Source organism: Numida meleagris, chromosome 4 (genome assembly GCF_002078875.1).
Source record: "Numida meleagris isolate 19003 breed g44 Domestic line chromosome 4, NumMel1.0, whole genome shotgun sequence".
Taxonomy (NCBI): Eukaryota; Metazoa; Chordata; class Aves; order Galliformes; family Numididae; genus Numida; species Numida meleagris.
This window is the reverse complement of record NC_034412.1, coordinates 37,703,807-37,717,020: the sequence shown is the minus strand read 5'-3', so window position 1 is coordinate 37,717,020 and position 13,214 is coordinate 37,703,807. Positions and strand designations below refer to the sequence as shown.

Genomic DNA, 13,214 nt, shown 5'->3' with positions numbered 1-13,214 from the left:
GCAAACTTTCTCTAAAAGGTTTGTGAGTTTTTGTAGAGTCAGTCACGTGAGAAATACGTAAAAGTCATTAAGTCTACCCTTATGCTTCTAATTTGTTGAGAGTTTTTCTTTTGCTTCTAAACTCTGCCATAGTTACTGGGTTTGAGTGTGTTTTGCAAAACACTGTATGAAGCAGAATCAATAGCTTTTAGTAATTATTTATTAAGAGATTAGGGGCAATTCAGTGAGTTTCTCCAAAGAATTTACAGATTTTAAATACTGATAACACATATTTGTGTGTGTGTGTGTGTGTGTGTGCATGCACATATGTATATATCTTAAATGTGTACGAACGTATATATCTAAGGAAAAACAGATTTATTTACTTTTCCAAAGTTTGTGTTGTAGATATGAATTTTAAAAGCAACTGGAGAATAAATATGATTTTGAAATATTAAAATCTTTGAATTGGTACCTGGTTGTAGATTATGACCTTTTCTAAATGGCAATTTGAATGTAGCAGATGCTTGGATGCTCTGGGGATTGTTGCAAATGCTCTGACTAATGATGTAAACTGCTGAGAATAAACCTAGCCTCTATGCGTGCAGCCTTCAGATCTGCGCTGCTTCTCTCTGTACGCAAGCAGGGCCTTGATAGCTATTTGTTTAAATTTTTCACATAATTTCTGATGAGACAAAGAACTCCTATTACTGGTACTGTTAAGGCTCTATGTGGACAAACTAATGATATTGTGATCTTTTAATCTTTTAAAAAGTTACAGCCTCTAATACAATTTGAATGATGCCAAATGAAGTGGTTTGGCCCTATTACTACTCTCAGCCTTTGCAAATCTATCACCTGTTTTTAAACTCTGAACCACTGTTTCTAGCTTAAAATAAGACCAGTCAGTGGATGTTTTACTTCATCATGGGGCATTGTTGCTGTATCCTCTCAGTACGAGCCATAGCGATAGCTTGAGTTTACTTATGCTTGCAGTCGGAAGAGGTAGTAACTGAGTTAGGTCTCTTTCTCCACAATGAAGGTAGAGGAGGAGGAGAGACGGAGAGGAAAACACAAGTCTGTGTGCTCCAACTTGTGCTAGTTTTTAACTACAAACATGAATGTGTGTTAAGTAAGGCTGAATTCCTGTAGTATACTTCTGCTGCAATACATAGATATGAGTACAAAACAAGCAAGTGCAAGCACTGCAATAGAAGTGATTTGCAGGGAACATGAATTCCAAGAGCAAGAAAACTAAAGATGCTTCAGTGATTGAAAATGGTGATTTTGGAAACAGATTGTAACCACAGCTTGCTTTTATTGTTTTTCCATTGAAGGTGATTTTGCAACTCCTCGTGCCATTCTGACAGGACATGACTATGAGATCACCTGTGCTACCATTTGTGCTGAACTTGGCTTAGTAATAAGTGGTTCAAAAGGTAAGGAAGCTGTTGTCCATTTCTTTCTTTTCATAAAGCTGTAGTCCTGATGCAAAAAGGAAAACAGTCTCAGGTGACGGATTTGATTAACTTTATGGTGTTTTCATTTTTAACCTTGTTTTAGTTGCTACAGAATTTAAGTGAATTTAAAACCTCTTTTGTAAACATATTAGAACTATCAGTTATTCAGACATCTACAAGAGCCAACCACATCAGTTTTTCTATTCTAGCATACTGATTACATTTATTTTTGTTTGCTTATTCAGTGTAGTTGCGTATAGCATACAGTTGGATCCAGCTCTTAACTGTCAGGATAGTGAAAAATGCATTCTTGTAGTTGGCTTTCCTTTTGATAAAGAAAAGCATAAGTTACTTTCAGCAGAAAAAGAATGCACTGTCTTGTATGTTAGATGATGCATTAATATATGTATAAACTACCAAGCAAAATTTTTAGTAATTATACTCAAGCTTTTATTTTTAAACTTGAAATTTCTTGGAATTAGGATCTTTCTGTTTTAGTACTTACTGAAGTTCCTACTTTGAGACACCTTTTCAAAGTAAGTTGGGTGTACTTACTGAATGCATCTGTATAAGCTGTTATACAGCTTATTCAGTAAGTACATATGCATGTTTGAATATGAACACTATGTTCATATTTGCTTAAATGCAAATCAGTTATTTTTTCTGAATGTTTAAACAAGCATATATGTAGTGAATCATATATGGGTTAAAATCTTAATACAAGAAAATACACTTTCTGCATGAATACATATGAAAGTTCATTACACTTAGCTTCACATTCTGAAGTCTTATATTAGGATTCAGTACTACCAAATTTGAAAGGAAATCCGCAAAACAAAATCTTTTAGGTGCTCTGAAATACTTTAATAAAAACCTCTTTGCGGGATAAACTGCTCATTGTACTCTTTGGCATTCTTACAGTCATAGGCTTTCCACTTAAACATGGTACAACGCATCACAGAATCAGAGAATTGGAGGGATCAAAAGAGACCACAGGAGATAATCAAGTCTAAGCCCCCAGATATATATTATATAATATTATATGCATAAATGTATTTAATATCATATTTTGTATACGTCTAAATACTGATTACCATTACAAATATATTATAATCCTGATTATCTAATTAGAATCCATTGTTTGTTATTTTAATACATAATGATTGAGCATGTGAGCCAATATCTAGAGCTTTTATTCTTTCTCACAGAAGGACCATGTCTCATACATTCTATGAATGGAGATTTGCTGAGGACATTAGAAGGTCCTGAAACATTAGAAGGTCCTGAAAATTGCCTGAGACCAAAACTTATTCAAGCTTCAAGGGAAGGCCAGTGTGTCATATATTATGAAAATGGCCTTTTTTGTGTATTCAGTGTGAATGGGAGACTTCAAGCCACTATGGAAACAGATGACAAGATCAAGGTAAGTGTACTCAAATGTGTATAAAGAACTCTCAGTTCCAGTATCAGAAGAAGCTATCTGTTTTGGAGTTGTGTGGAGCTTCTTTCTATACACCATAATAGCAGCATTCATAGTTAAAGGGAGAAAACACTCCTAATGTACTATTTTTATTTTAGAATATCTCTGTTCACATAGTAAGGAATAGCCTGTAGGCCTTTCCTTGAAATGAAGAATACAAATACTTCTAATTGCTGGTCAGCTGAAGTCAGACTGTTTCTTTACTTTTAGTCTAAAGACAGGAGGTTGTTAGACATGCTATTTTCAAAGTTGGCTTTCCTTTTTTGACATCTCTTCCTTCATCTTAGTTTGAGAGAGTCTGTTGTGCTGAGCTGCAGGAACTTTACAGACATATGTCTGTATTGCAGCTCTTCAACCCTTAAAAGTGTCTTTGACATTTGCTGACCAGGCAGCTATGTTCAAGACATGGAGCACATCCAAAACTATGCAGGAGGTATTTTAAGCTTATGGTTTTATGGACATTACTTGCTAATACCAAATGTAGGTCTTTTGACAGTTCCTGTGACACAGTACCTTTGAAGCAGAGCAGAACCTGGCAGCTGTCCTGCAGTGAAGCAGAAGTGTCAAAAAAGTATTTTACTTATTTGCACTTTTTTCCTTGAACAAGAACAAAAGCCAATGAAAAGGAAGAGAAGGGAAGGAAATGAAAAAGAAAAGAAAATGGACAAGCATTTTCAAAGCTAGTAGAAATGAAACAAAGACATGAAGCAAGACTACATTGCAGGGTCAGCATTCAGGCTACCTGAATTATCTGAAGTTATGGTTTGTATGCCAGCAGTTGTGGTCTGAGGGGCAGAGAATCAATCACAGAACAGCTGAGGTGGAAGGGGCCCACCGGCTCCATCAAGCCCAGCCCCAGCTCCAGCAGGGCCACCCAGGACACCTTTCCAGGCCCATGTCCAGGTGGCTTTGGGAGATCTCCAGGGAGGAGACTTCCACAGTCTCTCTGTACAGCCTGTGTCAGTGCTCCATCTCCTGCACAGTAAATAAATGTTTCTTATTTAAAACAATTTAACATCAGCCAAAGAAGACTTCTGTTCAAGTAGCTGTACTGTGCCTCCAAGCTAGTTTACCAAATCTGATGGAAAAGCCCAGCGACTGCTGGGGTTTCCAGTTTTGCCCTCACAAAGGTTTCTTCTCCTTTATTTGTATTACTTGTTTCAGGAAGAAAATACCTCTTGTATTGTATTTCACTTAAAACCTTCTAAAACTCTGTCGTATGCTGTATTCAGTTAATTCAACATCCCCGTGTTTTCAAAATGTCAGGTACAGTTGTGCTGGTATAAGCACAAATAAATCTCTGTGTAGGTCTCTTTTCCATAGTGAGAGGCCTGCAGTACTGTGAGGGGTTGTACAATCATTGAATGCTGTGGCAGCCACAAGTGTAGATGTGAGGCTGGGGAAATGAAGTAGGAATGTGTATATCTGCCCCAAGCCATTTCTCCAAATTAATGTTGATTCTTGCTTCAGTTTTTAATCTTTGTTCATTTCTCTGCAATTGCACCTTTGGCTGTCCTTGTGCAAATGCTCTTGAAATTTTAAGCCTACTCTTCACCTTAGTTCTTTCCATAAAACAAGTTCACATCACAATGTTTTCTCTTTTTACAATAGTAACGTTGATAATTGGCCACTTTCAGTTGTGATTATGTTGTCATTCAGGGAGGGAAATCTGTAAAATATCGCAGAATCCCTTGCTGGCTAAAACAACTTCTGTAGTGTTTCAGTCACTACCCACAGCTTTGGGAATGTTGCTGGAGGCAATGGAAGTTCTGCTCTCTGTTGGCCAGAGTTACATATGTACAGTGGGTTGTTTTTGTTTTGTTTTGTTTTGTTTTGTTTTCTCTCTCTCCCAGTGGTCCTACTTGGGCTTTATACTTAAACAATCTGAAACCTTTTTTTTCCCAATGCTTCTGCGCTATATCGCGTTAGAAGGCAAGCTGCAACAACATAATTAAAGTAGGGGCGTTTAAAACAAATATTCCCTAGACACGGGCTGCACTGAAACACTTTTCTTGGGTTTTTTTTTTTGCTCAAAAAGGATACAAAAAGGGAAGGAAAAGTTCGTAAGTGTTGAATCTGTAAAGTAAAATTCTTATTTATATCTGCCTGTGTCATTATGGACTTGCATTTCAGAACGTTATTGACAAAATAGCAGTTTTCAATAAAGATGTTGGAACAACATTGTAATTTTCTCATATTCCTGTGCCAGGAAACTGCTAGAAAAATTTCAGACGCTCTGGGGAAATTCAGTCTAATCAATGCCTTCCACCTGTTTTTGTTTTAAATACTGTATTGCTCGGTGGAGCTTAGGCATATCGCAGTACATCTACCATGTAATGTTTAGATATCTTAATGAGTAACTTAACTCTAAATAGTCTGCTTGTTCTGAGAGGTAAAGTTATTTTACCTTAAACAAAGGCTGTGTGCTGTTTCACCCAGAGGAACCAATTTATTTTCTTTTCCTGAGTCTGTTTTGAAATGTGGAAGTGCCCACAAGACTTCTGCTGCTGTAAGCCAGTGCTGTCACTGTGTCAGCTCTGCCTTTTCACAAAGCACTGCCTTTCAGAAAATCTGAGATGTTAAAGGATTTGTGCAAAGTTTTGAGACTTTCCAAGGAAATACAAGTGAGAAATGCTGCTTTTAGAGCATTGGCGAGATTGTGCGCTTTGGGGATTATTTGAGAGTCTGAACCTCATGTTGTGAGAGCGATTAGTTGCAGAGGTGCTTCAGTTTCATACCTAGCAGAACCCCAGTTAAACGGCACTAGGGAAAAGCAAAACAGTAAAATTGATTCATGCCTTCTTGTATACCAGTTGGAGTACTTGGGAGTAAAAGCATCCTTTCGTTTGTTAAATCTTGAAGGGCATGCCATGAAACTGAAATGTTGACAGGGTGACCTATTTCTTTCATTCATTCCTTCATTCATATATATACTGAAGCTGGCAAGTGGCTGAGATATTTATTAATAAACAATAAAATAATTCAACATCTTGTCTTCCTGACAAGCCAATGACTTAGTAAAATTGCATAGGTATTAGTAAAGGTTCAAAGCCTATACTTTACTTAATCAAAAGATCACAAAAAAACACTGCATTATACAGGTAGTGGAAGAGTTAAAGATTAATGGCTTTAATTTGCCTTTTAATATAGCATTTCTTCAGTAAAAGCCTCAAGTATAAAATTCAAGTGAACCATGACCAGAAGGTTAATGGATTTTCATCAGCTGAATTTTATAAGTGTAGCAAATAATTATTTGTCATGGTCTTCATTTCAGTTTGAAAATACCCTTAGGAGATTGCCATTGCTATAAAGAAAAACCCACTCTATATTGATTTTTCCTTCTAATGAATAATCTTTTTAATAATTGCATGTGGTATGTTAGATCTCATGATCACCTACTCAGTGCATACAAGTTCTAGATAATTTTCTCTGTCTTACCCCAAGTTTGTTTTCTACACCTTTCTCACTGAATTGTTATACTCTTGTTAGAATGTCTCTAAATGAATTTTCAAGCTTCTTAGGGCTGCGCACTGGGAGGTGCTTCGCATATTTTCGTAGGCTGGTAGAAATAATCGCGGAAATAATTTGTGGCAGGAACTTTTATTTTTGTGGGAGAAGGCTCTGCTTATGCTATTCAGCTCTCACCTGGGTTAGCAATCCGTTTTTCATAGGCAGATATGGTTGAATAAAAACCATATTCTGCTTTACTGTTTCTAAGTGTAAGTGTAGGTGTTGACACTTGAATCCAAAACACAGATGGAATAGGTTTATCATCTGTTTATTTCAGTGTTACCCCAGCGTTTTGTTTACAGTATATGTTGCTATTTCAATTACATTCATCTTAAAGTTATTCCGTGGAATAACATCTTAGCAATGAGATTCATTCTGATTAGTTAGGAGTTGTTGCACTCAACAACTGATGAGCAGTGAACAGTTGAACACTCAAAACTGATGATATAAAAGTCACCTAGAGAAACTCTGATTTAGTCTAAGTGTTGTATTCAGCAACATAGTAATAAGAGTACGGCAGTACCAAAAATACAGATACTCACCGTGTCTGACTTCAATTATTGCTGTTCATGAAGCAGTATCTTGCATTGACTGTTTATTATGATTTCTAGGCTTGTCAGCAGTCCGTGTAAACACTTTAATGTTGCAAGAATGTAACACTTTTGTGATTTAATTTCTCCCATGTTTGTGGTGTAGGCATTATATTTCCTGTATATTAAAAGAGCCAACAACTTCCTCTTCCTGAGGAATTAAAAATCACAGTATAAGCTTTGCATACTGAAAAATGGTTGAAGCAGATGCTGCAAATATCAAAATACTTATTTCAGCACAGAGGGATGTATTTTCAAGACCCTGACTTAGTTCTTTCTGTGTTTCCTACGTTTGAACTTTTGAGCTGGAATTTTGCTCGTGGACTATCATCCTCAGGCAATTAAGTTGCGTTCTACTGACAGTGGTTCAGTTAAAGTTGACCAATTTGTGCAATGTTTTTGTACAGATGTATTTGTTTAGAATTTCAAAGCTTACATTGTTCTGTTGAAAAGTTCTGCGGCTCTCTGCCTTGTATCAAGGAAGTTGAAATGTATCCAGAATTAGTTCTGGAGTGAAGGACTTGTGTTTTTTTGAAGAGCTGCCCAATCTTAGGGAACTCACACATCTTTGAAAAGTCTCAGGAGGTAATGCATAGCATATACGTTTGGTACTGAACACATGCAGTCTAGCAATGCAGGAGATGCAAATCTTTCCCTGCAATCATCAACCCCAACAGTAAGCAGCACAAAATTTCCATAATAAAAAACGAGATGAAGTGACCCTGAATGAGGATGGGAAAGGGAGGAGAAGCAGAGGAGAAAGGAATCAAGGATAAAAACAAGGACAGAATGAAAAGATGTTTGCAAGAACAAAATGAACAGAGAATTAGAGGTGAGAAAGTAGCAACTTTGTCAGAGACTGGCAAAAAGCAAGAAGTGGCAGAAAGCAGTGAATGGACAATATGAAATGGAAGTAGGGGCAATGGAGTCAAGAAATAAGGTCCGGAGTATTAGGGCTGAGTTTAATATGGACCTGGTCCATATTAATATGGTCCATAAACAGATACTAAGAGGAATGGACAGAAATGTACTTTTTGAAATTCCTGATCAGTGATTGTGGGTGCCAGGGAGCAGAAGGGGAAGGGAATGTAGAGTTGCCAGCTTTACATCATCTAGCCCACAATGCTGAACTGGATGGATCATGATCTGTCTGGCCCCATAGGGCATGTCTTATTTTAATAGAAGTTCAAGATCAGTTCTCTTAATATTTTTTTGCTTCTTTAAACTGGCAAAATCCCTTTGGAAGCAATATTTGTCATGCTTTGCAGTCATCTTAATATCAGGTAGTATCATGGTACAGTTGTCACGTAAGTGAGGAAAGTTGTTTTTCCTCCAGGTATTCAGTATTCATTGTGATTTTTCCAGTAGCATGTGAGAAACATTGAAGCAGATTGGAAACTTGTTTTTAAAAGTCTTAACTGTGCAAACTAATGATTTCCAGTCTTTCAGTATGATCTGGATCCCAAACAAAGTTTTCAAATGTCGTTTTGCCATCAGAGCAAAGCAAAATCAAGGTATAAATCAGTGAGTTTGTCACAAGCCCTTTCAGGGTAGGTGATAAAAAGAAATACAGTCTGCATTATCAAGGGTGAAACATTATCTTCCTAATCCAGAGCAGGAATCTAACAATGCCAGTAAAAATAGTTCTTGGAATTCTTATACCATTTCAGTTCCCTCCATCATTCAGCCCTTTGCCAGGCAGGACAGCGTCTGCTGGACTAGTATTAAAGGCACTTGGGGGAACATCAAATACTGTGCTTTAATGTCGGTGCTGCTGTATCTTGTAAATCTAGCTAATTAGAAGAGTAAATGTCCTTAGCTGAGCTCACATTAAGTCTTTGGAATAAATCACAATAAGGTAAAACTTAACTAGTGCTGTCTAGAATAATATTATCTTGTTTCCCAAAAGTTTGTTTTGGCATCAAATCTCCTTAGACTTTCAGCTGTCAGTATGAAACCTTTTATGAAAAGTAAGAGGAGGAAGAAAAGAAACATATTTTACCTGACAATTACCCATGTGATTTTCCCTTAGGCAATCCAACTAAGCAGAGATGGACAGTATCTGCTTACAGGTGGAGACAATGGAGTTGTCATGGTATGGCAGATGTGGGACCTCAAGAAGCTTTTTGCTTACCCAGGGTGTGATGCTGGAATCCGATCCATGGCCTTGTCATATGACCAAAGGTTAGAGCAAAGTCTGGTCTTTACAAGAATTTCAGAGACTGTATTTTTACTGTGAAATAATGTATTTTTTTGCTTCTGATTTTCTGTGAATCTTAGGTCCTGATGATTACATTGAAAATTCTGTACTTACATCAGTTTCTTTCTAGAGAGTCATATGTAGGGCAAGTAATCTTTTTGAGGATTTCAGCTCTTGTTGAGAATGAAGGATTCAAGAAATATTTGTCATTTCAAAACAGGTTGGATTATTGGCCCGTGCTTGGATGATATGAGTCAGTTGGAGGTGGAAGGTTACATATGTGCTTTTTATGTTTCTTGCAGTTCTGATACAAGCCACATTCCTAATGCCAGATAATCTTGTTGAAAATAAAACAGTTAAAACAGTTGCACAGTAAGATTCCTACGACACATCCATTGTTTGGTAAAGTAAATACTAATTTTCACTTCCAGAAAAGTGATTTTATCTATATAAATCATGACCCTCCTTGCTATTGAAGGCAATCAAATTAGGTTTTAACTGTATTTTTACATTGCACTTGCTAATGCTGCTATACTTAAAAGCTGCTGTTTTTATTACAAAAGTAGTCTTTGTTTATAGGATGTCTATAATTTCATTTGTACACTTCTAGCTCACGGGTGAGGTTTTTATTGTCTCTGGTTTGTTTGCTTAGTGGAGTTTCTGTGTGCTTTTCAAGGACAGTTGATCTGAATCACTTAGGAGTATCTACATTGTGCAGTAAAGCATATAGGTGAGACTCTTAACCTTCCACTGAAGTAGAAGTCCATACTGAATGAAATATTCCATAGTGAACATTTGAACATTTTTTTCCTGGACTGTATTTCTAACACATAATATAAAATGAACTTCGAAAAAAAAAAATGAGCCAGCAAAATCTGTGGACTTCAGTTATACGTTCAACTTCTTCTTGTTAAGCATAATTAGAGATTATAGGCGGTTCATTAAAAAAATGCTATTCCATTCAAAATGAACTGCTGTTAAGATAAAAGTATATCCAAAGCTTGAGTTACAGCTGTTGAATTTTAGACTCCTGAAAATGTATACAGTTTTGCAGTTAGAGAATCTGTAACCTGTAATAAAAATGGCATGGTATCATAATATTTGCACATCAATGAACTGAAATATAATGTGGGCATGTATATATTTAACCCATTTACTTTGGGTTTGAAGACACAGAAACGCAGAAGAGGGTTTAATTTCTTTGGTGTGCATGAATATAGAATGTATATATTTGATAGATAGTGTGTAAGAAAAGTTTTAACCTAATTCATAAACAATCAAAAGGGTTCTACTGACATGAAATAGTGACACTATCAAAATGCAGTGTTTTGATGATCTCATATTTCATCTTTGTTGTGAAGGAAAAATTACAGCTTTTCATTCTGATATTTACTTTTCATTCAGAGGATTTTTTTTACAAAATGTCAGAGTTTTAAATGTCATCACACCCTTGATTTTCATAACACTTAAATACGAAACAGTAGAAATGATCATACACAAGCTCTTTTTATTGTATGCTCTGTCAGGGTTGTGGCTTTTCAAATAGGTGTAAATTATCTCTAGTAGTAGAGTAATGTTTGGAATTTAGAAAGAATGAGTACCTCAGTGGAGGAGTGATTTCAGGAATGTTCAAAACCACCAGAGCCTTCAAATTGCTTTCAAACCTGAACACTAACATGTCCAGCTCAAGTCCTGTGCCCACATCCAGATCCTTCATGGATTAAATGGGGGAGGCTAGAGTGAACGGAATGTGTCTCCCAGCCCTTCTCCACTTTGCTCCTTCATCACTACTTCATCCTCCTCCCGTACTCCCCAAAAAAGCAGAAAAGCAAGGCAAACAATAATCTCAGGAAATCTCAAGAAGCCTTGCAAGACAGCGGTGCTGGTAAACAATTCTGTTGTCTGACTTTTGAGTGAATAGTGGCTTCTGCCCACCCATACAAACTGTTGCATGGTGTTTTGTATGCTCTGAGATCCATAAATCTTCTGTCAATGCCAGTACAGAAGTCAGTGTTAGCTAAATCCAGCCTGCTGAAGTCCTTGGAAAGCCCGACTTTTCTGCTTGGTAAGCCCTTCCAGCTCCAGCTGCCTTCTTGTACCTATCCTGGTGTACTCCTTTGGTGCGCTGACTCACACCTGATGACACAGTGGTTTGCTGACTAACATGGTATTGTGCTTTCTTCAGGTGTATACTGACCGGCATGGCATCGGGGAGCATAGTGGTTTTCTACAATGATTTCAATCGTTGGCATCATGAATATCAAACCAGATACTGATCTTCGTGGAGACCACAGTTAGCACTGATGTGGGCAGCTGTTGTCAGAATGAGACTGGCCATAGCACACCTCCCTTGGTGTCCTGCCACAACATTGTTCCTTATAAATAGCTATATCCTATCTGAATGTAACTTAAATTTGCTGGGAGAAGCAACCTATTTTTTAAAGTTAATCGCTATTTTTGTAGACCTTGCTTGACTTTTTTGGGGGAAGGGCAGTGAAGCAGAAAAAATGGCTGCTGGGTTCTGTAGTTAAAAATCTATATTTTTAGTCATAATGAGAAGTCTATTTTGATCCCTGTATGTAAAAGAAACCTAAAATAAAGTCAGTTAAAACTCACATTCTAGCTGTGTCATGAAGAAACAGATTTTCCACCTGAAGCTTTATCTATAACCTTGAAGAATATATGATTTTAACATAATAGAAATGAATTATGATGTTTGGGGAGTTTTAATCTGTACTATCTATACTATACTTTGTCTTGTACTTTTCCAAATGATTGTACTGCATCAGCACTGACATTTCTGAAAATCAATAGTAATATTTAAATGATGGTTAATGTAATTTTAAACTTGGCAAATTGTTTCCATCAATGTTAATATTCAGGCATGTTCCTAGGCCTAGACAATTAGTTCTATTTTAGTTGTATGTTACGTGCAGTTAAGAGAGCAACGGAGTTTGTTTTGCATTGAGTGTGAATCCTTCTAGTTTTTACCTGGTATCTCCTTCAAAGCACACCAAAATGTAGATTGTTCCTCAAAACCAGGAAGGCTATTTGAAGGCCTTAAGCTCAAATCAGAAACCCATGGAAGCAGGGTTTGTGTTTTTTTTTCTTAATAGGTGCATTTACCAAAGCACACTTCTGCTGTCTGACTGTGAAAGCACTAGAAAGGCAGATGTTTGCTGGTGCACAGCCTCTCTACAGCAGCAGAAGCACTAAACTTGCAGGTTGCTCTTCTTGTTTGTCCAGAACTGACCGACCCCTGCAATACTGTAGCACACACTGTGTTCCTTTTCTGTATATGGCAGGAACATCTTTTTATATTTTGCTATCACCAAAACTAGTGAGGTCCTATCCAATCTTGTGAAATTCTTTTTCTTTTAGGAAATGAAAAGTAATTTATATTAAGGAACAATAAGTTATTTTGGTGTTGCACAAATCTACTTTTCTACAAGATTGCTGTGCAGAACTCTGTGAAAATACTTGTGAAAAGAACTGTTATTGTTTTGTAAGTCTGTATTGCATAAAAATATCTTCTTTGTATGTTGTGGTGTATCGGTTGAAATTTACATTCCCTATCTGTATCAATACATACATTTCTCTAGCTGTCTACTAGAGCAGTTCCTGTTTTTCTAAGCGTGTTGCTACTATCTCTTTAAGTAAAGATTTGGAATGAGAAAATTCAGTTTGAGTGAAGAAATTAAATAAAATTGCATTTGTAATTGAGTGCTTCATTGGAATGTATTGTGTTGTCGTGGCTCAGTGTTTGTTCACAAGAGAGAAAACAGGGCTGTGGCTGATGCATTTAAAGTACTCCTGCTGTTTATGCAATGGTGACTAAGTGTTGTGTGTTCTGCATTTTTAAACAGATACGGTTATAGTGGTATCAGTAAATTTACTTTTATACATTTTGCGTAGCAGAAGGATGATCTAATTAAGCAAAGACTGTAGTTACGTCTGTGATAAGTAACGTCTATTGTAAGTACCTGGTATACTGA

The 13,214-nt window shown here is 36.8% G+C and overlaps 1 protein-coding gene across 4 annotated transcripts in view; it reads left to right on the top strand.

Moving 5' to 3' along the window:
• LRBA (LPS responsive beige-like anchor protein) overlaps positions 1-12,956 on the top strand; it is a 377,228-nt gene extending 364,272 nt beyond the window's left edge. For 3 of the 4 annotated variants that reach the window (XM_021393535.1, XM_021393537.1, XM_021393538.1), the window contains 4 exons: positions 1,317-1,418; positions 2,648-2,862; positions 9,052-9,203; positions 11,405-12,956. In XM_021393535.1, coding sequence (XP_021249210.1) covers positions 1,317-1,418; positions 2,648-2,862; positions 9,052-9,203; positions 11,405-11,495 — 560 coding nt within the window. In that variant the 3' untranslated portion in view covers positions 11,496-12,956. The remainder of the gene's footprint in view (positions 1-1,316; positions 1,419-2,647; positions 2,863-9,051; positions 9,204-11,404) is intronic. The other variant, XM_021393536.1, reaches the window with a different exon arrangement.